Source organism: Oncorhynchus mykiss, chromosome 28 (genome assembly GCF_013265735.2).
Source record: "Oncorhynchus mykiss isolate Arlee chromosome 28, USDA_OmykA_1.1, whole genome shotgun sequence".
NCBI lineage: Eukaryota > Metazoa > Chordata > Actinopteri > Salmoniformes > Salmonidae > Oncorhynchus > Oncorhynchus mykiss.
The window spans coordinates 42,385,412-42,412,466 of NC_048592.1; the positions used below are offsets into that span (position 1 = coordinate 42,385,412).

Consider the following 27,055-nt stretch of genomic DNA (forward strand, 5'->3'; position numbering starts at 1 on the left):
CGCCTGAGTCTCTGTTACTATGTTGTGTTGCTGATTTTATTTCTACATTTTAGTCATTTAGTAGACTCTGATCCAGAGCCACTTTTTTAGCAGACTGATCCAGAGCCACTACAGTAGGGAGTCATTTAGTAGACTGATCCAGAGCCACTACAGTAGGGAGTCGTTTAGTAGACTGATCCAGAGCCACTACAGCAGGGAGTCGTTTAGTAGACTGATCCAGACCCACTACAGTAGGGAGTCGTTTAGTAGACTGATCCAGAGCCACTACAGTAGGGGGTCGTTTAGTAGACTGATCCAGAGCCACTACAGTAGGGAGTCGTTTAGTAGACTGATCCAGAGCCACTACAGTAGGGAGTCGTTTAGTAGACTGATCCAGAGCCACTACAGTAGGGGGGTCGTTTAGTAGACTGATCCAGAGTCACTACAGTAGGGAGTCGTTTAGCAGACTTATCTAAATCAAATTTTATTTGTCACATACACATGGTTAGCAGATGTTAATGCAAAATGCTTGTGCTTCTAGTTACGACAATGCAGTAATAACCAACGAGTAACCTAACAATTTCACAACTGTAAAGGGATAAAGAATATGTGCATAAAGATATATGAATGAGTGATGGTACAGAACGGCATAGGCAAGATACAGTAGATGGTATCGAGTACAGTATATACATATGAGATGATTAATGTGGGGTATGTAAACAAAAGTGGCATTGTTTAACGTGGCTAGTGATACATGTATTACATCAATTTGTAATTATTGAAGTGGTTGGAGTTGAGTCAGTATGTTGGCAGCAGCCACTCAATGTTAGTGGTGGCTGTTTAACGGTCTGATGGCCTTGAGATAGAAGCTGTTCTTCAGTCTCTCGGTCCCAGTTTTGATCCACCTGTACGGACCTCGCCTTCTGGATGATAGCAGGGTGAACAGGCAGTGGCTCAGTTGGTTGATAATCTTTCAAGAGCCACAACATTAGTGAGCCGTTTAGCAGACTTATCCAGACCCACTTTAGCTAGTGCATCTATCTTAAGATGGCAAGGTGAGACAACCACATCAGTCGTAAGTACATTTTTCCTCAAAGCAGGTGGGGTTAATGTAGGTCTTTGAAGAGCTAGGATGGGCAGGGAAGGTCCTTATTCCAGCCAATGATTTTGTATACCGTGCCTTGAGAAAGTATTCATGACCCTTGACCCGTGGCGGCTGCTGAGGGGAGGACGGCTCACAATAATGGCTGGAACGGCGCTAATGGAATGGTGTCAAACACATAGAAACCATGTGTTTGTATTTGATAGCGTTCCACTTATTCTGCTCCAGCCGTTACCACGAGCCTGTCCTTCAATCAAGGTGCCATCGACACTTATTCCACATTTAGTTATAGCCGGAATTCAAAATGGATACAACAACAAAATGTCTAACCCAACTACACCACACTCCCATAATGACAAAGTGAAAATGTGTTTTTAGACATTTTGGCCAATTTATTAAATTAAATATATCTAATGTACATAAGTATTCATCTGTGAGTCAGGACATGTTAGAACCAGTGAACACATCTGTGAGTCAGGACATGTTAGAACCAGTGAACACATCTGTGAGTCAGTACATGTTAGAACCAGTGAACACATCTGTGAGTCAGTACATGTTAGAAGCAGTGAACACATCTGTGAGTCAGTACATGTTAGAACCAGTGAACACATCTGTGAGTCAGTACATGTTAGAACCAGTGAACACATATGTGAGTCAGTACATGTTAGAACCAGTGAACACATCTGTGAGTCAGTACATGTTAGAACCAGTGAACACATATGTGAGTCAGTACATGTTAGAACCAGTGAACACATCTGTGAGTCAGTACATGTTAGAACCAGTGAACACATCTGTGAGTCAGTACATGTTAGAACCAGTGAACACATCTGTGAGTCAGTACATGTTAGAACCAGTGAACACATCTGTGAGTCAGTACATGTTAGAACCAGTGAACACATCTGTGAGTCAGTACATGTTAGAACCAGTGAACACATCTGTGAGTCAGTACATGTTAGAACCAGTGAACACATCTGTGAGTCAGCACATGTTAGAACCAGTGAACACATCTGTGAGTCAGTACATGTTAGAACCAGTGAACACATCTGTGAGTCAGTACATGTTAGAACCAGTGAACACATCTGTGAGTCAGGACATGTTAGAACCAGTGAACACATCTGTGAGTCAGTACATGTTAGAACCAGTGAACACATCTGTGAGTCAGTACATGTTAGAACCAGTGAACACATCTGTGAGTCAGGACATGTTAGAACCAGTGAACACATCTGTGAGTCAGTACATGTTAGAACCAGTGAACACATCTGTGAGTCAGGACATGTTAGAACCAGTGAACACATCTGTGAGTCAGTACATGTTAGAACCAGTGAACACATCTGTGAGTCAGTACATGTTAGAACCAGTGAACACATCTGTGAGTCAGTACATGTTAGAACCAGTGAACACATCTGTGAGTCAGTACATGTTAGAACCAGTGAACACATCTGTGAGTCAGTACATGTTAGAACCAGTGAACACATCTGTGAGTCAGGACATGTTAGAACCAGTGAACACATCTGTGAGTCAGTACATGTTAGAACCAGTGAACACATCTGTGAGTCAGTACATGTTAGAACCAGTGAACACATCTGTGAGTCAGTCCATGTTAGAACCAGTGAACACATCTGTGAGTCAGGACATGTTAGAACCTGTGAACACATCTGTGAGTCAGTACATGTTAGAACCTGTGAACACATCTGTGAGTCAGGACATGTTAGAAGCAGTGAACACATCTGTGAGTCAGGACATGTTAGAACCAGTGAACACATCTGTGAGTCAGGACATGTTAGAACCAGTGAACACATCTGTGAGTCAGTACATGTTAGAACCAGTGAACACATCTGTGAGTCAGGACATGTTAGAACCAGTGAACACATCTGTGAGTCAGTACATGTTAGAACCAGTGAACACATCTGTGAGTCAGGACATGTTAGAACCAGTGAACACATCTGTGAGTCAGTACATGTTAGAACCAGTGAACACATCTGTGAGTCAGTACATGTTAGAACCAGTGAACACATCTGTGAGTCAGGACATGTTAGAACCAGTGAACACATCTGTGAGTCAGTACATGTTAGAACCAGTGAACACATCTGTGAGTCAGTACATGTTAGAACCAGTGAACACATCTGTGAGTCAGGACATGTTAGAACCAGTGAACACATCTGTGAGTCAGCACATGTTAGAACCAGTGAACACATCTGTGAGTCAGGACATGTTAGAACCAGTGAACACATCTGTGAGTCAGGACATGTTAGAACCAGTGAACACATCTGTGAGTCAGTACATGTTAGAACCAGTGAACACATCTGTGAGTCAGGACATGTTAGAACCAGTGAACACATCTGTGAGTCAGTACATGTTAGAACCAGTGAACACATCTGTGAGTCAGTACATGTTAGAACCAGTGAACACATCTGTGAGTCAGGACATGTTAGAACCAGTGAACACATCTGTGAGTCAGTACATGTTAGAACCAGTGAACACATCTGTGAGTCAGTACATGTTAGAACCAGTGAACACATCTGTGAGTCAGGACATGTTAGAACCAGTGAACACATCTGTGAGTCAGTACATGTTAGAACCAGTGAACACATCTGTGAGTCAGGACATGTTAGAACCAGTGAACACATCTGTGAGTCAGTACATGTTAGAACCAGTGAACACATCTGTGAGTCAGTACATGTTAGAACCAGTGAACACATCTGTGAGTCAGTACATGTTAGAACCAGTGAACACATCTGTGAGTCAGGACATGTTAGAACCAGTGAACACATCTGTGAGTCAGGACATGTTAGAACCAGTGAACACGTGAGTCAGTACATGTTAGAACCAGTGAACACATCTGTGAGTCAGTACATGTTAGAACCAGTGAACACATCTGTGAGTCAGTACATGTTAGAACCAGTGAACACATCTGTGAGTCAGGACATGTTAGAACCAGTGAACACATCTGTGAGTCAGGACATGTTAGAACCAGTGAACACATCTGTGAGTCAGTACATGTTAGAACCAGTGAACACGTGAGTCAGTACATGTTAGAACCAGTGAACACGTGAGTCAGTACATGTTAGAACCAGTGAACACATCTGTGAGTCAGTACATGTTAGAACCAGTGAACACATCTGTGAGTCAGGACATGTTAGAACCAGTGAACACATCTGTGAGTCAGTACATGTTAGAACCAGTGAACACATCTGTGAGTCAGGACATGTTAGAACCAGTGAACACATCTGTGAGTCAGGACATGTTAGAACCAGTGAACACATCTGTGAGTCAGGACATGTTAGAACCAGTGAACACGTGAGTCAGTACATGTTAGAACCAGTGAACACATCTGTGAGTCAGTACATGTTAGAACCAGTGAACACATCTGTGAGTCAGTACATGTTAGAACCAGTGAACACATCTGTGAGTCAGGACATGTTAGAACCAGTGAACACATCTGTGAGTCAGGACATGTTAGAACCAGTGAACACATCTGTGAGTCAGTACATGTTAGAACCAGTGAACACGTGAGTCAGTACATGTTAGAACCAGTGAACACGTGAGTCAGTACATGTTAGAACCAGTGAACACATCTGTGAGTCAGTACATGTTAGAACCAGTGAACACATCTGTGAGTCAGCACATGTTAGAACCAGTGAACACATATGTGAGTCAGTACATGTTAGAACCAGTGAACACATCTGTGAGTCAGTACATGTTAGAACCAGTGAACACATCTGTGAGTCAGGGCATGTTAGAACCAGTGAACACATCTGTGAGTCAGGGCATGTTAGAACCAGTGATCACATCTGTGAGTCAGTACATGTTAGAACCAGTGATCACATCTGTGAGTCAGTACATGTTAGAACCAGTGAACACATCTGTGAGTCAGTACATGTTAGAACCAGTGAACACATCTGTGAGTCAGGGCATGTTAGAACCAGTGAACACATCTGTGAGTCAGTACATGTTAGAACCAGTGAACACATCTGTGAGTCAGTACATGTTAGAACCAGTGAACACATCTGTGAGTCAGGACATGTTAGAACCAGTGAACACATCTGTGAGTCAGGACATGTTAGAACCAGTGAACACATCTGTGAGTCAGGGCATGTTAGAACCAGTGAACACATCTGTGAGTCAGTACATGTTAGAACCAGTGAACACATCTGTGAGTCAGGACATGTTAGAACCAGTGAACACGTGAGTCAGTACATGTTAGAACCAGTGAACACATCTGTGAGTCAGGACATGTTAGAACCAGTGAACACATCTGTGAGTCAGTACATGTTAGAACCAGTGAACACATCTGTGAGTCAGGACATGTTAGAACCAGTGAACACATCTGTGAGTCAGGACATGTTAGAACCAGTGAACACATCTGTGAGTCAGTACATGTTAGAACCAGTGAACACGTGAGTCAGTACATGTTAGAACCAGTGAACACGTGAGTCAGTACATGTTAGAACCAGTGAACACATCTGTGAGTCAGTACATGTTAGAACCAGTGAACACATCTGTGAGTCAGCACATGTTAGAACCAGTGAACACATATGTGAGTCAGTACATGTTAGAACCAGTGAACACATCTGTGAGTCAGTACATGTTAGAACCAGTGAACACATCTGTGAGTCAGGGCATGTTAGAACCAGTGAACACATCTGTGAGTCAGGGCATGTTAGAACCAGTGATCACATCTGTGAGTCAGTACATGTTAGAACCAGTGATCACATCTGTGAGTCAGTACATGTTAGAACCAGTGAACACATCTGTGAGTCAGTACATGTTAGAACCAGTGAACACATCTGTGAGTCAGGGCATGTTAGAACCAGTGAACACATCTGTGAGTCAGTACATGTTAGAACCAGTGAACACATCTGTGAGTCAGTACATGTTAGAACCAGTGAACACATCTGTGAGTCAGGACATGTTAGAACCAGTGAACACATCTGTGAGTCAGGACATGTTAGAACCAGTGAACACATCTGTGAGTCAGGGCATGTTAGAACCAGTGAACACATCTGTGAGTCAGTACATGTTAGAACCAGTGAACACATCTGTGAGTCAGTACATGTTAGAACCAGTGAACACATCTGTGAGTCAGTACATGTTAGAACCAGTGAACACATATGTGAGTCAGTACATGTTAGAACCAGTGAACACATCTGTGAGTCAGTACATGTTAGAACCAGTGAACACATATGTGAGTCAGTACATGTTAGAACCAGTGAACACATCTGTGAGTCAGTACATGTTAGAACCAGTGAACACATATGTGAGTCAGTACATGTTAGAACCAGTGAACACATCTGTGAGTCAGTACATGTTAGAACCAGTGAACACATCTGTGAGTCAGTACATGTTAGAACCAGTGAACACATCTGTGAGTCAGTACATGTTAGAACCAGTGAACACATCTGTGAGTCAGTACATGTTAGAACCAGTGAACACATCTGTGAGTCAGTACATGTTAGAACCAGTGAACACATCTGTGAGTCAGCACATGTTAGAACTAGTGAACACATCTGTGAGTCAGTACATGTTAGAACCAGTGAACACATCTGTGAGTCAGTACATGTTAGAACTAGTGAACACATCTGTGAGTCAGTACGTGTTAGAACCAGTGAACACATCTGTGAGTCAGTACATGTTAGAACTAGTGAACACATCTGTGAGTCAGTACGTGTTAGAACCAGTGAACACATCTGTGAGTCAGTACATGTTAGAACCAGTGAACACATCTGTGAGTCAGTACATGTTAGAATCAGTGAACACATATGTGAGTCAGTACATGTTAGAACCAGTGAACACATCTGTGAGTCAGTACATGTTAGAACCAGTGAACACATATGTGAGTCAGTACATGTTAGAACCAGTGAACACATCTGTGAGAGTCGTTAAGTAAGAGCTTTCCACTCCTGGATTGTACAATATAAGCACATTTTTATTTTTGATATTCTTCAAACTCTGTCAAGTTGGTTGTTGATCATTGCTAGACAGCCATTTTCAACTCTTGCTATAGATTTTCAAGATACTTTTAAGTTGACTAACTAGGCCACTAAGGAACATTCAATTTCATCTTGGTAAGCAACTCCAGTGTTTTAAGATTATTGTCCTGCTGAAAGGTAAATTTGTCTCTGGTGTCTTTTGAAAAGCAGGCTGAACCAGAATTTTCTCTAGAATTTTTCCCTGTGCTTAGCTCTATTCCATTTATTTTTATAAAAATATAAACTCCCTAGTCCTTGCCAATGACAAGCATACTAATAACATGATGAGGCCACCACCGTGCTTGAAAATATGAAGAGTGCTACTCTGTTGGATTTTCCCTGAACATAACACTTTGTATTCAGGACATAAAGATCATTTCTTTGCCACATTTTTTTGCAGTTTTACTTTACTCCCTTATTGCAAACAGGATACATGTTTTGGAATATTTTTTATTCTGTCCTTTTCACTGTCATTTAGGTTAGTAATGTGGAGTAACGACAACCATCAGTTTTCTCATATCACAGCCATTAAATTGTAACTGTTTTAAGGTCACCATTGGCCTCGTGAAATCCCTGAGCGATGTCCTTCCTCTCCGGCATCTAAGTTGGGAAAGACGCCTGTATGTTTGTAGTGACTGGGTTTATTGATACACCATCCAAAGTGTAATAACTTCACTGTGCTCAAAGGGATATTCATTGTCTGCTTTTTTATTTCTACCAATAGGTGCCCTTTATGAGGCATTGGAAAACCTCCCTGGTCTGGTAGAATCTGCGTTTGAAATTCACTGGTCGACCTTCCAATGATCTGTATGTGACTTATTAAGCAAATGTTTACTCCTAAACCTATTTAAGCTTGGCACAAATTGAATAATTATTGACTCACGACTTTTCAGCTTTTCAGTTTGTAATTCATTTTTTACAAATGTCTAAACATAATTCCACTTTGACTTTATGGCGTATTGTGTGACAATCTCAATTTAATGCATTTTAAACTGTAACACAAAGTGTGGAAAAAGTCTAGTGGTGTGAATAATTTCTGAAGGCACTGTATACACTAGATGACTGATAGGGGGCGTGGTGCCTCCATCTTGGCTCTCCCCCACCATTATGTTGAAGCCACCGTGCCTCCATCTTGGCTCTCCCCCACCATTGTGTTGAAGCCACCGAGCCTCCATCTCGGCTCTCCCCCACCATTATGTTGAAGCCACCGTGCCTCCATCTTGACTCTCCCCCACCATTATGTTGAAGCCACTGTGCCTCCATCTTGGCTCTCCCCCACCATTGTGTTGAAGCCACCGTGCCTCCATCTCGGCTCTCCCCCACCATTATGTTGAAGCCACCGTGCCTCCATCTCGGCTCTCCCCCACCATTGTGTTGAAGCCACCGTGCCTCCATCTCGGCTCTCCCCCACCATTCTGTTGAAGCCACCGTGCCTCCATCTTGACTCTCCCCCACCATTATGTTGAAGCCACTGTGCCTCCATCTTGGCTCTCCCCCACCATTGTGTTGAAGCCACCGTGCCTCCATCTCGGCTCTCCCCCACCATTCTGTTGAAGCCACCGTGCCTCCATCTTGACTCTCCCCCACCATTATGTTGAAGCCACCGTGCCTCCATCTTGACTCTCCCCCACCATTCTGTTGAAGCCACCGTGCCTCCATCTTGACTCTCCCCCACCATTATGTTGAAGCCACTGTGCCTCCATCTTGGCTCTCCCCCACCATTGTGTTGAAGCCACCGTGCCTCCATCTCGGCTCTCCCCCACCATTATGTTGAAGCCACTGTGCCTCCATCTCGGCTCTCCCCCACCATTATGTTGAAGCCACTGTGCCTCCATCTTGGCTCTCCCCCACCATTGTGTTGAAGCCACCGTGCCTCCATCTCGGCTCTCCCCCACCATTCTGTTGAAGCCACCGTGCCTCCATCTTGACTCTCCCCCACCATTATGTTGAAGCCACTGTGCCTCCATCTTGGCTCTCCCCCACCATTGTGTCTAAGCCACCGTGCCTCCATCTTGACTCTCCCCCACCATTATGTTGAAGCCACTGTGCCTCCATCTTGGCTCTCCCCCACCATTGTGTTGAAGCCACCGTGCCTCCATCTCGGCTCTCCCCCACCATTGTGTTGAAGCCACCGTGCCTCCATCTTGGCTCTCCCCCACCATTGTGTTGAAGCCACTGTGCCTCCCTCTCGGCTCTCCCCCACCATTATGTTGAAGCCACCGTGCCTCCATTTTGGCTCTCCCCCACCATTGTGTTGAAGCCACCGTGCCTCCATCTTGGCTCTCCCCCACAATCTCCCCCACCATTGTGTTGAAGCCACTGTGCCTCCATCTTGACTCTCCCCCACCATTATGTTGAAGCCACTGTGCCTCCATCTTGGCTCTCCCCCACCATTGTGTTGAAGCCACCGTGCCTCCATCTCGGCTCTCCCCCACCATTGTGTTGAAGCCACCGTGCCTCCATCTCGGCTCTCCCCCAGTAGTAAAAGTATAGATACCGTAATAGAATGTTACTCAAGTAAAAGTGGAAGTCACCCAGTAAAATACTACTTGAGAAAAATTATAAAAGTATTTGGTTCTAAATGTACTTAGGTATCAAAAGTATAAGTATAAATAATTTCAAATTCCTTATATTAAGCAAAGCAGATAGCGCCACAAACAAGAAACATGTTAAATTATAAAACAGTTCTCGACAATAGAGAGAGAGGGAGAGAAGAAAAAATAGAAGAGAGAAAGAGAGAGTGACTGAAGAGAGCGAGATCAGGTGTGTGTGTATAATTTAATATTAAGGCTATATGCACTATTTTTTCTTCTCTCCCTCTCTATTGTGGAGAACTGTTTTATAATTCAACATGTTTCTTGTTTGTCTATATTTTTTATGTATTCGTCTACAAGTTTATATATGTTTACAACAAGCAAGGGGAAGATATCAGAATAGGGGCATTGGGGAATAATAACATATTGTACGGAGTACATTTGTACTGTAGTGAAGCCGTCTCTAGAGTAATACAAGGTCTCTTTCATGATCATGTGAAACGTCAATTGCTATGGAAATGCTGGGATGTGTTTTTCAATGATGTTAAAGGTCATTATGATGCAACTATGATGGTGATACCATATGGATTACAATTATGAATATTAAGGCAATACACTCATAGACACTCAACCATGCAAATTGGCAGAGTTATTATTTATTTGGACATCACACATTATCGTCTTACTCTTATACAGACATCATACACACTCTCACTATATCACATCCAATATCATACACATCAACCGCACCAAACTGTCCACTTAGGAAGCAACACTGATTGACAATAAATTTCACATGCTGTTGTGCAAATGGAATAGACAACAGGTGGAAATTATAGGCAATTAGCAAGACACCCCCAATAAAGGAGTGGTTCTGCAGGTGGTGACCACAGACCACTTCTCAGTTCCTATGCTTCCTGGCTGATGTTTTGGTCACTTTTGAATGCTGGCGGTGCTTTCACTCTAGTGGTAACATGAGACAGAGTCTACAACCCACACAAGTGACTCAGGTAGTGCAGCTCATCCAGGATGGCACATCAATGCGAGCTGTGGCAAGAAGGTTTGCTGTGTCTGTCCGCGTAGTGTCCAGAGCATGGAAGCGCTACCAGGAGACAGGCCAGTACATCAGGAGACGTGGAGGAGGCCGTAGGAGGGCAACAACCATTATGCAGGACCGCTAACTCCACCTTTGTGCAAGGAGGAGCAGGAGGAGCACTGCCAGAGCCCTACAAAATGACATCCAGCAGGCCACAAATGTGCATGTGTCTGCTCAAACGGTCAGAAACAGACTCCATGAGGGTGGTATGAGGGCCCGACGTCCACAGGTGGGGGTTGTGCTTACAGCCCAACACCGTTTGGCATTTGCCAGAGAGCACCAAGATTGGCAAATTCGCCACTGGCGAAGTCCCTCAAGTTGCAGGTGCTGTGGAGAATTATTTTTAGCAACAGTGGCAATGTATTGGGCGAAATGAGTCATGCTAGAAGAGTGGGACAAAGGTACAACATTCATCACCAATGATTGAACAAGTGCCCTCTTGGACCTGTCAAAAGATAGTCAGGAACCTCTCTGTTTTACAGAGACAATATGCACAATTATTTTAGCATTTCCAATTTTCTGTACGTCTCTAGACATCTCCTGAATTCGGGTCCAGGGTACATTGACTTTCACAGGCAAGAGACAACACATGTTACAACAGTTTCAGACCAACCTTGATCAGAAAAAGATTGGGGCAAGGTTAGCTCAAATTACAATCTAGTGGCTCTCCTCACATGTTTAGGGACATTACTCTGTCTCTAGAAGGCTCTCCTTTCCAAATCATAATTACAACTATTGATTAATTATCCAACCCAAATGTAGAATGACAGTCCTTGTTGGTTCTATCACTTTAATTTAAGACCCTCAATGTATCACACATACTAGCAGAATGTACATTTACATTGACACTATATTCATCTTATATTATTATCCACATTTCAATCAGCGAAGGATCAATACAGGGGGCAGACAATTAAAGCTCTTACAATATTGAATGATAACGTGTCTCTAAAACAAGCTATAGGCTACATGCGCATCACCAAGTCAGAACAGTAGACTAAGTTCTGACAGGGAGAGGGACCAAATTATTAGGGTGAGGTGGATGAAGTCTGAGATTACCCAGATGTTTTAAACGTGGATGAAGTCTGAGATTACCCAGATGTTTTAAACGTGGATGAAGTCTGAGATTACCCAGATGTTTTGAACGTGGATGATGTCTGAGATTACCCAGATGTTTTGAACGTGGATGATGTCTGAGATCACCCAGATGTTTTGAACGTGGATGAAGTCATGCTGGATTGATAGCATGACCAACGTCTTCAACCTTTTCTGTCCCTTGGTGTTGCGTGTGAATGTTAGTCCTTTTAAAAAGGAAAAGAGACCAGAGAATGTTTTAAACCCTTAAACCCAGACCTGGACCACACACCCTCTCTGCCAAATAGCAGGAAGGGGGAAGGAAAATAATGTAACACTTGCAGTTACACACGGATTCCTTCCTTGTTGAATTTTGCGATTTCTCGATATGATGTGTAATGTTTATGTCCAATTGCCCCCTGAGCATCGATACGTTTGATCTATAATTTCTCTTCATATGACCAGGATTTAAAAGGATTTGCCAGTAGATTGTCGACGTGATTCATGATGATGACTGCTTGTCATGGTAAAATAAAAATATGGCCTAATATGGCCTTATATGGCTTAATATGGCCTTATATGGCCTAATATGGCCTAATATGGCCTTATATGGCCTAATATGGCCTTATATGGCCTTATATGGCCTAATATGGCCTAATATGGCCTTATATGGCCTAATATGGCCTAACGTGGCCTTATGTGGCCTTATATGGCCTAATATGGCCTTATATGGCCTAATATGGCCTAATATGGCCTAATATGGCCTTATATGGCCTAATATGGCCTAATATGGCCTTATATGGCCTAACATGGCCTTATGTGGCCTTATATGGCCTTATAGTGAACAACATGTAAGGAGTTGAAATAAAAAGCTCCAGAAATGTTCCATTCCATTTTAGTTCCACAAAAAGCTAATTTCTCCTTCGTCAAGATAATCCATCAACCTGACAGGTGTGGCATATCAAGAAGCTGATTAAACAGCATGATCATTACACAGGTGCACCTTGTGCTGGGGACAATAAGAAGTCACTCTAAAATGTGCAGTTTTTTCACACAATGCCACAGATGTCTCAAGTTTTGGGGGAATGTGTAATTTGCATACTGACTGCAGGAATGTCCAGCAGAGCTGTTGCCAGATAATTGAATGTTAATTTCTCTACCACAAACTGCATCCAACGTTGTTTAAGAGAATTTGGCAATTTCGAGTCTCATAGCAAAGGCTCTGAATCCTTTTTAATTATATATTGTTTTTTGCAAACAGTTTTCACTTTGCCATTATGGGGTATTGTGATGTCATTATGGGGTATTGTGATGTCATTATGGGGTATTGTGATGTCATTATGGGGTATTGTGACGTCATTATGGGGTATTATGTGTAGATTGACGAGGAACATTTTAGAATAAGGCTGTAACGTAACCGAATGTGGAAAAAGTCAAGGGTCTGAATACTTTCCGAATGCACTGTATTTGTTGGGGGGGGGAAGGTGTTAGCGGTTGTATTTTTTCCATTTATGTTGAGGTTGGACTTTAGCACGTATATCCCTTCAGCACTGATTACCTCGCTAGTCTGTATGATCCTAGGCCCCACGCTCTTCTCAATTTACACCAACAACATAGCTCAGGCAGTAGGAAGCTCTCATCCATTTATATGCAGATGATACAGTCTTATTCTCAGCTGGCTACTCCCTGGATTTTGTGTTAAATGCTCTACAACAAAGCTTTCTTAGTGTCCAACAAGCTTTCTCTGCCGTTAACCTTGTTCTGAACACCTCCAAAACAAAGGTCATGTGGTTTAGTAAGAAGAATGCCCCTTTCCCAACAGGTGTGATGACTACCTCTGAGGGTTTGGAGCTTGAGGTAGTCACCTCATACAAGTACTTGGGAGTATGGCTAGACGGTACACTGTCCTTCTCTCAGCACATATCAAAGCTGCAGGCTAAAGTTAAATCTAGACTTGGTTTCCTCTATCGTAATCGCTCCTCTTTCACCCCAGATGCCAAACTAACCCTGATTCAGATGACCATCCTACCCATGCTGGATTACGGAGACGTGATTTATAGATCGGCAGGTAAGGGTGCTCTCGAGCGGCTAGATGTTCTTTACCATTCGGCCAGCAGATTTTCCACCAATGCTCCTTATAGGACACATCACTGCACTCTATACTCCTCTGTAAACTGGTCATCTCTGTATACCCGTCGCAAGACCCACTGGTTGATGCTTATTTATAAAACCCTTTTAGGCCTCACTCCCCCCTAACCGAGATATTTACTGCAGCCCTCATCCTCCACATACAACACACATTCTGTTAAAGGTCCCCAAAGCACACACACATCCCTGGGTCGCTCCTCTTTTCAGTTCTCTGCAGCTAGCGACTGGAACGAGCTGCAACAAACACTCAAACTGGACAGTTTTACCTCAATCTCTTCATTCAAAGACTCAGTAAGAGTGTCCATGATTGACAATTGTGTATTTTGTGGCTGCTTTGTGTGATGTATTGTTGTCTCTACCTTCTTGCCCTTTGTGCTGTTGTCTGCCCAATAATTTTTGTACCCTGTTTTGTTCTGCTACCATGTTGTGTTGCTACCATGTTGTGTTGCTACCATGTTGTATTGCTGCCATGCTGTGTTGCTACCATGTTGTGTTGCTACCATGTTGTGCTGCTACCATGTTGTGCTGCTACCGTGTTGTGTTGCTACCATGTTGTGCTGCTACCATGCTGTGTTGCTACCATGTTGTGTTGCTACCATGTTGTGCTGCTACCATGCTGTGTTGCTGCCATGTTGAGTTGCTGCCATGCTGTGATGCTACCATGCTGTGTTGCTACCATGCTGTGCTGCTACCATGTTGTGCTGCTACAATGTTGTGCTGCTACCATGTTGTGTTGCTACCATGTGCTGCTGCCATGCTGTGTTGTCATGTGTTGCTGCCTTGGTATGTTGTTGTCTTAGGTCTCTCTTTATGTAGTGTTGTGGTGTCTCTCTTTATGTAGTGTTGTGGTGTCTCTCTCTATGTAGTGTTGTGGTGTCTCTCTTGTTGTGATGTGTGTTTTGTCCTATATTTATATTGTATTTATGTCTTTAATTCTTTAATCCCAGGCCCCGTCCCCGCAGGAGGCCTTTTGCCTTCTGGTAGGCCGTCATTGTAAATAAGAATTTGTTCTGAACTGACTTGCCTAAATAAATAAATACATTTCCCTAATTTGGTGTGCATCCTGTCTTTAAGTTTGTGTTTTTCTTTTGTTTGCCTTCCTGGGTACATTTAGAGGGCGCTCAAGGTGGGTGTCTTTTAGGTCCCAGTTGTTGTTGCTAGTCAACTGTCAGTGGACACGAGTGTCTTTCAGAACCCCTCCTAAACCTGTACCTGTTTGGTTTTATTTAGCTGTGGAACATAACAGTGGATTAGATTTGTCGTCAACAGTGGACCAGATCAGACTGTAATTCTAATGAATGCATAATAAACTTTTGTGTGGTTTTAATCCACTGAACAGTTGTATTGGCGTGGTTAGGATTACTCTCCCCGACACTGAAACAGAAAAACACACCACCATCTTTATGTCCTGAAGACATCTGTGGTGTATTCATTAGTTCATTAGTGTAGAGTCCTTTTTTGCTTTGCTTCTGATTCCCTCTTGGTTGGTTCCTTTATCCTCAGATGGAGATGTTGCCATTTCACTCAGTTGCCTCTCTACTGAAGGAGACCCAGGTGTGCTGGTGGTGGGACAGAACAAGGGGGACGGCTGTCCGTCCTCCAGGTGTTTATTAGGAAAAGTTGATATACACAATTTGAATACACAACATTTTAGGAAATTTAAAATAAATGTGGATATCTGTTGTTGCCTCTAGGCTCCGCCCCTACTGGTCAGTCCTCCTTAATCTTCCTGGTTGTGAACCTCCGCACGCACAGCGATAAGCACTTTAACGTCATCATGACAACGGCCGTCGCCGCGACGATCAACAGGCCAATCACATCCAAGCTGTGGTACTGGAACCAATTGAGGTCGTGGGCGGCGGCTCTCAGGTGGCCTGCCCCTTTGTGGCGCATCACAAACTCTGTCCAATAGGCAGAGAGCTCCAGGGGGTCCACTGGTTGGTCCTTGTGAATGGCTGAGAGCTTCAGCACACTGGACTTATACCTGTAGAAAGACACACCATGGCCCGATTACCAACCGGGGAAAATCCCCAGGAGCCTCGACCTCCAGAGGGCCCCAACTCATTTAGTTATAGTGTTTGATACACACACATATTATGCAGATGTTATCGCAGGTGCAGAAAAACACTTGTGTTCCAACACTGCAGTAATAATACCTAACAACGTACAACAAATCCCCAAAATAAAAAGAAAGGAATTAAGAAATATCAGAACGAACAATGTCAGAGTCTGGAATATAAAGATATAGTGGTGTGTATAGACAGAATAGAAAAGGTGTGGACAGCAGTAGTTATATAGGATGGACCATGACTAGAATGCAGTATATACATTGAACAACAATATATACCTCTGACCGTCTCACCCACTCCTCTGACCGTCTCACCCACTCCTCTGACCGTCTCACGCTCCTCTGACCGTCTCACCCACTCCTCTGACCGTCTCACCCACTCCTCTGACCGTCTCACCCACTCCTCTGACCGTCTCACCCACTCCTCTGACCGTCTCACCCACTCCTCTGACCGTCTCACCCACTCCTCTGACCGTCTCACCCACTCCTCTGACCGTCTCCCACTCCTCTGACCGTCTCACCCACTCCTCTGACCGTCTCACCCACTCCTCTGACCGTCTCACCCACTCCTCTGACCGTCTCACCCACTCCTCTGACCGTCTCACCCACTCCTCTGACCGTCTCACCCACTCCTCCGACCGTCTCACCCACTCCTCCGACCGTCTCACCCGCTCCTCTGACCGTCTCACCCGCTCCTCTGACCGCCTCACCCGCTCCTCTGACCGCCTCACCGCTCCTCTGACCGTCTCACCCACTCCTCTGACCGCCTCACCCACTCCTCTGACCGCCTCACCCACTCCTCTGACCGTCTCACCCACTCCTCTGACCGTCTCACGCTCCTCTGACCGTCTCACCCTCCTCTGACCGTCTCACTCACTCCTCTGACCGTCTCACCCACTCCTCTGACCGTCTCACCCACTCCTCTGACCGTCTCACGCGCCTCTGACCGTCTCACCTGGGGTTGTTGACAACCTCGTCCAGCGCCTGTAGCAGTGTTTCCACTGTGATATGGTTAATATCCAGAACCACGCCCACTCCCTTACTGGCCAATCGCTGAGCGTTGTCAGGTTGGTCGCCAAACAACGGCAGCATCACCATGGGAACGGCGTGACACACCCCCTCGTACAGACCATGGGTCCCGCTGTGGGTCAGGAAGGCCCGTGCACCATGGTGAGCTAACACACACAGATCAGACAGACAGACAGATCAGACAGATCCTGGCACATTTTGCATTTACAGTGCCTTGCGAAAGTATTCGGCCCCCTTGAACTTTGCGACCTTTTGCCACATTTCAGGCTTCAAACATAAAGATATAAAACTGTATTTTTTTGTGAAGAATCAACAACAAGTGGGACACAATCATGAAGTGGAACGACATTTATTGGATATTTCAAACTTTTTTAACGAATCAAAAACTGAAAAATTGGGCGTGCAAAATTATTCAGCCCCCTTAAGTTAATACTTTGTAGCGCCACCTTTTGCTGCGATTACAGCTGTAAGTCGCTTGGGGTATGTCTCTATCAGTTTTGCACATCGAGAGACTGACATTTTTTCCCATTCCTGCTTGCAAAACAGCTCGAGCTCAGTGAGGTTGGATGGAGAGCATTTGTGAACAGCAGTTTTCAGTTCTTTCCACAGATTCTCGATTGGATTCAGGTCTGGACTTTGACTTGGCCATTCTAACACCTGGATATGTTTATTTTTGAACCATTTCATTGTAGATTTTGCTTTATGTTTTGGATCATTGTCTTGTTGGAAGACAAATCTCCGTCCCAGTCTCAGGTCTTTTGCAGACTCCATCAGGTTTTCTTCCAGAATGGTCCTGTATTTGGCTCCATCCATCTTCCCATCAATTTTAACAATCTTCCCTGTCCCTGCTGAAGAAAAGCAGGCCCAAACCATGATGCTGCCACCACCATGTTTGACAGTGGGGATGTGTGTTCAGGGTGATGAGCTGTGTTGCTTTTACGCCAAACATAACGTTTTGCATTGTTGCCAAAAAGTTCAATTTTGGTTTCATCTGACCAGAGCACCTTCTTCCACATGTTTGGTGTGTCTCCCAGGTGGCTTGTGGCAAACTTTAAACAACACTTTTTATGGATATCTTTAAGAAATGGCTTTCTTCTTGCCACTCTTCCATAAAGGCCAGATTTGTGCAATATACGACTGATTGTTGTCCTATGGACAGAGTCTCCCACCTCAGCTGTAGATCTCTGCAGTTCATCCAGAGTGATCATGGGCCTCTTGGCTGCATCTCTGATCAGTCTTCTCCTTGTATGAGCTGAAAGTTTAGAGGGACGGCCAGGTCTTGGTAGATTTGCAGTGGTCTGATACTCCTTCCATTTCAATATCATCGCTTGCACAGTGCTCCTTGGGATGATTAAAGCTTGGGAAATCTTTTTGTATCCAAATCCGGCTTTAAACTTCTTCACAACAGTATCTCGGACCTGCCTGGTGTGTTCCTTGTTCTTCATGATGCTCTCTGCGCTTTTGACGGACCTCTGAGACTATCACAGTGCAGGTGCATTTATACGGAGACTTGATTACACACAGGTGGATTGTATTTATCATCATTAGTCATTTAGGTCAACATTGGATCATTCAGAGATCCTCACTGAACTTCTGGAGAGAGTTTGCTGCACTGAAAGTAAAGGGGCTGAATAATTTTGCACGGCCAATTTTTCAGTTTTTGATTTGTTAAAAAAGTTTGAAATATCCAATAAATGTCGTTCCACTTCATGATTATGTCCCACTTGTTGTTGATTCTTCACAAAAAAATACAGTTTTATATCTTTCTGTTTGAAGCCTGAAATGTGGCAAAAGGTCGCAAAGTTCAAGGGGGCCGAATACTTTCGCAAGGCACTGTATATGTTGTATTTATATGATGCAGATCATTCTGAGGGATCTACTTCATCATCTGTCTGTTCTAGATCTACGTACCCAACAGATCATTCTGAGGGATCTACTTCATCATCTGTCTGTTCTAGATCTACGTACCCAGCAGATCATTCTGAGAGATCTACTTCATCATCTGTCTGTTCTAGATCTACGTACCCAACAGATCATTCTGAGGGATCTACTTCATCATCTGTCTGTTCTAGATCTACGTACCCAGCAGATCATTCTGAGAGATCTACTTCATCATCTGTCTGTTCTAGATCTACGTACCCAACAGATCATTCTGAGGGATCTACTTCATCATCTGTCTGTTCTAGATCTACGTACCCAGCAGATCATTCTGAGGGATCCACTTTCTCATCTGTCTGTTCTAGATCTACGTACCCAGCAGATCATTCTGAGGGATCCACTTCCTCATCTGTGTGTTCTAGATCTACGTACCCAGCAGATCATTCTGAGGGATCCACTTCATCATCTTCACGTTGTCTGGAACGTTGCCAGGAACAGGCCCAGAGTACCGCCACAGGACCTACACACACACACAAACACACCCACACACACACACACACAGGTTAGTTGACAGTATCTTAGTGTGAGGGTCTGACTGTGTTTACCTTCTGTGGTATGAGGGTGAAGGCCTGTAGGAAGATGTGAGTGATGTCTTCTGGTAGAGACGCCACCATGGAGCCCAGAGAGAACACCATGAAGCCATGTTCCCCTGACACCCACTGCTCCAGCTCCTACACACACACACACACACACACACACACACACACACACACACACACACAGTTAATATATCAAATTAAATTAACCGACAGCAAGAGCATTTGAACCCTTCGTCAGCACAGTGTTTTGGACCAATCAACAAGCACACTCACTCACCTGTGGCAGAGGGTTCCTGACATGGCAGTTGATCCCTCCCACCAGCACCATATTAGGCATGAGAGGGCGAGGAAACTCCAGCGTAAAGTCATACCTTAGATTAACAACAAAATGTCATGTTGGAGAGCGTGCAGGGGAACTGCAGTCGTACCTTAGCAACCAGAATGTGTGTGCAGGGGAACTGCAGTCGTACCTTAGCAACCAGAATGTGTGTGCAGGGGAACTGCAGTCGTACCTTAGCAACCAGAATGTGTGTGCAGGGGAACTGCAGTCGTACCTTAGCAACCAGAATGTGTGTGCAGGGGAACTGCAGTCGTACCTTAGCAACCAGAATGTGTGTGCAGGGGAACTGCAGTCGTACCTTAGCAACCAGAATGTGTGTGCAGGGGAACTGCAGTCGTACCTTAGCAACCAGAATGTGTGTGCAGGGGAACTGCAGTCGTACCTTAGCAACCAGAATGTGTGTGCAGGGGAACTGCAGTCGTACCTTAGCAACCAGAATGTGTGTGCAGGGGAACTGCAGTCGTACCTTAGCAACCAGAATGTGTGTGCAGGGGAACTGCAGTTGTACCTTAGCAACCAGAGGGCGGTGTCTGCCAGTACCTCGGCCACACCCACATCCTCTCCCAGGAAGCGATTGGCCAGCTGGTCGAAGCGCAAGTACAGCAGTCGGCATAGCAACGGCTCCACCAGACTCACCTATAGAACCAGATGAAGAAGGCATGTTTGTGGTTTGTATTAATGAGTGAGTGAGTGTGAATGAGTGAGTGAGTGAGTGAGTGAAAATGAGTGAGTGAGTGAGTGAGTGTGAATGTGTGAGTGAGTGAGTGAGTGAGTGAGTGAGTGAGTGTGAATGAGTGAGTGAGTGTGAATGAGTGAGTGTAAATGAGTGTGAATGAGTGAGTGAGTGTGAATGAGTGAGTGAGTGAGTGTAAATGAGTGAGTGTGAATGAGTGAGTGTGAATGAGTGAATGTGAATGAGTGAGTGTGAATGAGTGAGTGAATGTGAATGAGTCCATGTACAGTTGAAGTCAGTAGTTTACATACACCTTAACCGAATACTTTCAACTCAGTTTGTAAGGGGTGTGTACTGACGACAGGGAGGTCAGGAGAGCCACCTACCACCAGAGTCTATACTACCACCAGTCTCTATACTACCAGCAGTCTCTATACTACCACCAGGGTCTATACTACCAGCAGTCTCTATACTACCACCAGTCTCTATACTACCACCAGTCTCTATACTACCACCAGTCTCTATACTACCAGCAGTCTCTATACTACCACCAGTCTCTATACTACCAGCAGTCTCTATACTACCAGCAGTCTCTATACTACCACCGGTCTCTATACTACCACCGGTCTCTATACTACCACCGGTCTCTATACTACCACCGGTCTCTATACTACCACCAGTCTCTATACTACCAGCAGTCTCTATACTACCACCGGTCTCTATACTACCAGCAGTCTCTATACTACCAGCAGTCTCTATACTACCACCGGTCTCTATACTACCACCAGTCTCTATACTACCAGCAGTCTCTATACTACCACCAGTCTCTATACTACCACCAGTCTCTATACTACCACCAGTCTCTATACTACCACCACTAGTCTCTATACTACCACCGGTCTCTATACTACCACCAGTCTCTATACTACCACCAGTCTCTATACTACCACCAGTCTCTATACTACCACCAGTCTCTATACTACCACCAGTCTCTATACTACCACCAGTCTCTATACTACCAGCAAAAACACATAAAACCACCGGAATCAGAACAAACAATCAAATGGGTACAAAACCCGTCGCACACCAGCTAAACGTGCACATGCACTTACAATAAACAATTCCGGGCAAGGACATGGGGGGAACAGAGGGTTAAATACACAACATGTAATGAGGGAATTGGAACCAGGTGTGTGGGAAGACAAGACAAAACAAATGGAAAATGAAAAGTGGATCGATGATGGCTAGAAGACCGGCGACGCCGACTGCCGAACGCCGCCCGAACAAGGAGAGGAACTGACTTCGGAGGAAGTTGTGACACAGTTTTTCACATTTCCTGACATTTAATCCTAGTAAAAATTCCCTGTCTTAGGTCAGTTAGGATCACCACTTTATTTTAAGAATGTGAAATGTCATAGAATGATTTATTTCAGCTTTAATTTCTTTCATCACATTCCCAGTGGATCAGAAGTTTACATGCACTCAATTAGTATTTGGTAGCATTGCCTTTAAATTGTTTAACTTGACACGCTTTTTCAGTTCTGCCCACACATTTTCTATGGGATGGAGGTCAGGGCTTTGTGATGGCCACTCCAATACCTTGACTTTGTTGTCCTTGAGCCATTTTGCTACAACTTTGGAAGTATGCTTAGGGTCATTGTCCATTTGGAAGACCCATTTGCAACCAAGCTTTAACTTCCTGACTGATGTCTTGAGATGTTGCTTCAATATAATTCACATAATTTTCCTACCTCGTGATGCCATCTATTTTGTGAAGTGCACAAGTCCCTCCTGCAGCAAAGCACCCCCACAACATGATGCTGCCACCCCCGTGCTTCACGGTTGGGATGGTGTACGTCGGCTTGCAAGCCTCCCCCTTTATCCTCCAAACATAACGGTGGTCATTATGGCCAAACAGTTCTATTTTTGTTTCACCAGACAAGAGGACATTTCTCCAACAAGTATGATCTTTGTCCCCATGTGCAGTTGCAAACCGTAGTCTGGATTTTTTATGGCGGTTTTGAAGCAATGGCTTCTTCCTTGCTGAGCGGCCTTTCAGGTTGTGTTGATATAGGACTCGTTTTACTGTGGATATAGATACTTTTGTACCGGTTTCCTCCAGCATCTTCACAAGGTCCTTTGCTGTTGTTCTGGGATTAATTTGCACTTTTCGCACCAAAGTACGTTCATCTCTAGGAGACAGAACGCATCTCCTTCCTGAGCGGTATGACGGCTGCGTGGTCCCATGGTGTTTATACTTCTGTACTATTGTTTAAACAGATTAATGTGGTACCTTCAGGCGTTTGGAAATTCCTCCCAAGGATGAACAAGACTTGTGGAGGTCTATAATTTTTATGGCTGATTTCTTTAGATTTTCCCATGATGTCAATCAGAGGCACTGAGTTTGAAGGTAGGCCTTGAAATACATACACATGTACACCTCCAAATGACTCAAATTATGTCAATTAGCCTATCAGAAGCTTCTAAAGCCATGACATCATTTTCTGGAATTTTCCAAGCTGTTTAAAGGCACAGTCAACTTAGTGTATGTGAAATTCTGACCCACTTGAATTGTGATACAGTCAATTATAAGTGAAATAATCTGTCTGTAAACAATTGTTGGAAAAATGACCTGTGTCATGCACAAAGTAGATGTCCTAACCAACTTACCAAAGTTTGTTAACAAGAAATTTGTGGAGTGGTTGAAAAACGAGTTTTAATGACTCCAACCTAAGTGTATGTACGGTTGTGTCATGTGTGTTTAAAAAAAAGTTTACCTTTATTTAACTAGGCAAGTCAGTTAAGAACAAATTCTTATTGACGGCCTAGGAACAGTTCAGGGGCACTGTCTAACTGCCTTGTTCAGGGGCAGAACAACAGATTTGAACCTTGTCAGCTCTGGGATTTGAACTTACAACCTTCCGGTTACTGGCCCAACACTCTAACCACTAGGCTACCCTGCTGCCCAGGGTGTGTGTGTGTGTGTGTGTGTGTGTGCATGCATGCATGTGCAGTGTGTGTGCGTAAGGTCGTGTATGCAGTCGTGTGCGTGTCCTCACCAGTACATTGCCCACCCTTTGTGGAAAGCTCATGCTATGTGTGTATTTGGTGAAGAAGCGTGGAACGTAAGATGGAGGAGAAGGGCAGGCGGCTGAGGCCAGGTCCAGACCACAGGGTATCCCTCTGAGCAGACACACAGACGGAACGCCCAGACGCCTGGCTATCAGACTGCCTGTAGGGACCAGCGGGTCGGTCAACACTGCATCAAAACCCTGGAGAGAGAGGGAAGGATGGAGAGAGGGAGAAGGAGGGAAGGAGAGAGGGAGAGAGAGGGAATGAGAGGGAGAGAGGGAAGAAGAGGGAGAGGGAGAGAGGGAAGGAGAGGGGGAGATAGAGAGGGAGAGAAGGAAGGAAGGAGAGAGGGGGAGAGAGAGAGAGAGGTGGAGAGAGGGATGGAAGAAGAGAGTGAGAGAGGGAGGGAATTAGAGAGGGGGAGAGAGGGAGGGAAGGAGAGAGAGAGAGAGAGAGAGAGAGAAGGAGGTAAGGAGGAGGAACACACAAGCTCACACACACACACACACACACACACACACACACACACACACACACACACACACACACACACACACACACACACACACACACACCCTGACCTGACTGACCTGCTGTTCCAGAGATGTGATTAGTGTGGTGTTGAACAGCAGACTCTCAGCAGTAGTCAGTATGAAGGAGCTGACATTCTGGATATTAGCCATGCGTTGAGTCATCCGCTCCACTAGGGGCAGTGTGGCAGCACGCAGGTTATCTGCATGCTTGTCCATCAGCATGTCCACTGTCTCCTGGCCGTATGGGACAGGATATGACACAGTCCTGCAGTTGCTGCTGGGGCCCAGACGCATGCTCACCTCGGGGATCACCACGGTAACCTGGTGTCCACGGCGACCCATCTCCTCGGCGATGGCCTTAACCCCCACCCAGTGGCTTCCGTCCATCGGTATTACCAGCAGACGGCCCACGGAACCAGTCGGACCACCGACGCCAGTTCCATCATTACCACTATCAACGGTTTGACCAATTACAATCTCAGGGCTACTAGTGTCATCACTAGTTCCACTAGTATCACTAGTTAAATGGTCTGCTCTACCAGGTGAACCATTCTCTATACTACCACCACTAGTCTCTATACTACCACCCCTAGTCTCTATACTACCACCCCTAGTCTCTATACTACCACCACTAGTCTCTATACTACCACCACCATTCTCTATACTACCACCACCAGTCTCTATACTACCACCAGTCTCTATACTACCACCACTAGTCTCTATACTACCACCAGTCTCTACACTACCACCACTAGACTCTATACTACCACCAGTCTCTACACTACCACCACTAGTCTCTATACCACCACTAGTCTCTATACTACCACCAGTCTCTATACTACCACCACTAGTCTCTATACTACCACCACGACTATCACTAGTCTCTATCCTACCACCACTCTGCCCCAGGGCTGAGGCACATACCCACAACAGGCACATACCCACAACTGCTGTTACCCCCATATCTCTCTCTCTCTCTCTCTCTCTCTCTCTCTCTCTCTCTCTCTCTCTCTCTCTCTCTCTCTCTCTCTCTCTCTCTCTCTCTCTCGTCACTACAAGATAAATGAGAACCTTTCTTGACTGTCTTCTTGTGTTCTTGTCATGTGTCTCCTTATTAAATATCCTTTGTCTTTCTCCCTCTCTCATTTACTCTGCTTCCTAATCTCTCTTGGACTGGATTGTTCTGAATTCCTCTGTGTGTGTCACAGGAGACTGCTGAGGGAATAACAGCTCATAATAAGGTCTGGCATGGAGCGAATGGAATTGCATTAGGCCATGTGTTTGATGTATTTCAAATAAAATAATACAACAGGCTTAGTAGACCTTACAGTGAATGCTGAATAAAACAGGTGTAGGTAGACCTCACAGTGAAATGCTGAATACAACAGGTAGACCTGTAGACTTACGAGCCCCTAACCAACAGTGCAGTTCCAAAAAATACAGATAAATAACAAGAGATTAAAGTAACAAGTAATTAAAGAGCAGCAGTAAAATAACAAATACAAGGGGGGGTACAGAGTCAATGTGGAGGCTATATACAGGGTATTACGGTACAGAGTCAATGTGGAGGCTATATACAGGGTATTACGGTACAGAGTCAATGTGGAGGCTATATACAGGGTATTACGGTACAGAGTCAATGTGGAGGCTATATACAGGGTATTACGGTACAGAGTCAATGTGGAGACTATATACAGGGTATTACGGTACAGAGTCAATGTGGAGGCTATATACAGGGGTGTTCCGGTACAGAGTCAATGTGGAGGCTATATACAGGGTATTACGGTACAGAGTCAATGTGGAGACTATATACAGGGTATTACGGTACAGAGTCAATGTGGAGGCTATATACAGGGTATTACGGTACAGAGTCAATGTGGAGGCTATATACAGGGTATTACGGTACAGAGTCAATGTGGAGGCTATATACAGGGTATTACGGTACAGAGTCAATGTGGAGACTATATACAGGGTATTACGGTACAGAGTCAATGTGGAGGCTATATACAGGGGTGTTCCGGTACAGAGTCAATGTGGAGGCTATATACAGGGTATTACGGTACAGAGTCAATGTGGAGGCTATATACAGGGGGTACCGGTACAGAGTCAATGTGGAGGCTATATACAGGGTGTTACGGTACAGAGTCAATGTGGAGGCTATATACAGGGTGTTACGGTACAGAGTCAATGTGGAGGCTATATACAGGGTATTACGGTACAGAGTCAATGTGGAGGCTATATACAGGGGGTACCGGTACAGAGTCAATATGGAGGCTATATACAGGGGGTACCGGTACAGAGTCAATGTGGAGGCTATATACAGGGTATTACGGTACAGAGTCAATGTGGAGGCTATATACAGGGGGTACCGGTACAGAGTCAATATGGAGGCTATATACAGGGGGTACCGGTACAGAGTCAATGTGGAGGCTATATACAGGGTATTACGGTACAGAGTCAATGTGGAGGCTATATACAGGGTATTACGGTACAGAGTCAATGTGGAGGCTATATACAGGGTATTACGGTACAGAGTCAATGTGGAGGCTATATACAGGGTATTACAGTACAGAGTCAATGTGGAGGCCATATACAGGGCGTTACGGTACAGAGTCAATGTGGAGGCTATATACAGGGGGTACCGGTACAGAGTCAATATGGAGGCTATATACAGGGGGTACCGGTACAGAGTCAATGTGGAGGCTATATACAGGGTATTACGGTACAGAGTCAATGTGGAGGCTATATACAGGGTATTACGGTACAGAGTCAATATGGAGGCTATATACAGGGGGTACCGGTACAGAGTCAATGTGGAGGCTATATACAGGGTATTACGGTACAGAGTCAATGTGGAGGCTATATACAGGGGGTACCGGTACAGAGTCAATGTGGAGACTATATGCAGGGGGTACCAGTACAGAGTCAATGTGGAGACTATATGCAGGGGGTACCGGTACA

At 44.8% G+C, this 27,055-nt stretch overlaps 1 protein-coding gene across 3 annotated transcripts; it reads right to left on the minus strand.

The window, feature by feature from the left end:
• Window positions 1-15,103: 15,103 nt before the first annotated feature.
• LOC110509173 (UDP-glucuronosyltransferase 1A8) lies at window positions 15,104-25,290 on the minus strand. Of its 3 annotated transcripts, none has more exons than XM_036966737.1 (8): window positions 24,395-25,290; window positions 23,549-23,761; window positions 20,325-20,452; window positions 19,754-19,847; window positions 19,483-19,608; window positions 19,310-19,397; window positions 16,926-17,145; window positions 15,104-15,886 (listed from the first exon to the last, which is right to left on the minus strand). In XM_036966737.1, the coding sequence occupies exons 1-8, from the start codon at window positions 25,238-25,240 to the stop codon at window positions 15,613-15,615; spliced, it is 1,989 nt and encodes a 662-aa protein (XP_036822632.1). In that variant the 5' UTR covers window positions 25,241-25,290; the 3' UTR covers window positions 15,104-15,612. The 3 variants fall into 3 exon arrangements, with proteins under 3 accessions (XP_036822632.1, XP_036822631.1, XP_036822633.1); XM_036966736.1 differs by having other exon boundaries at window positions 24,152-25,290; XM_036966738.1 differs by lacking the exons at window positions 20,325-20,452; window positions 23,549-23,761; window positions 24,395-25,290 and adding an exon at window positions 20,241-20,246.
• Between the last annotated feature and the right edge of the window lie 1,765 nt (window positions 25,291-27,055).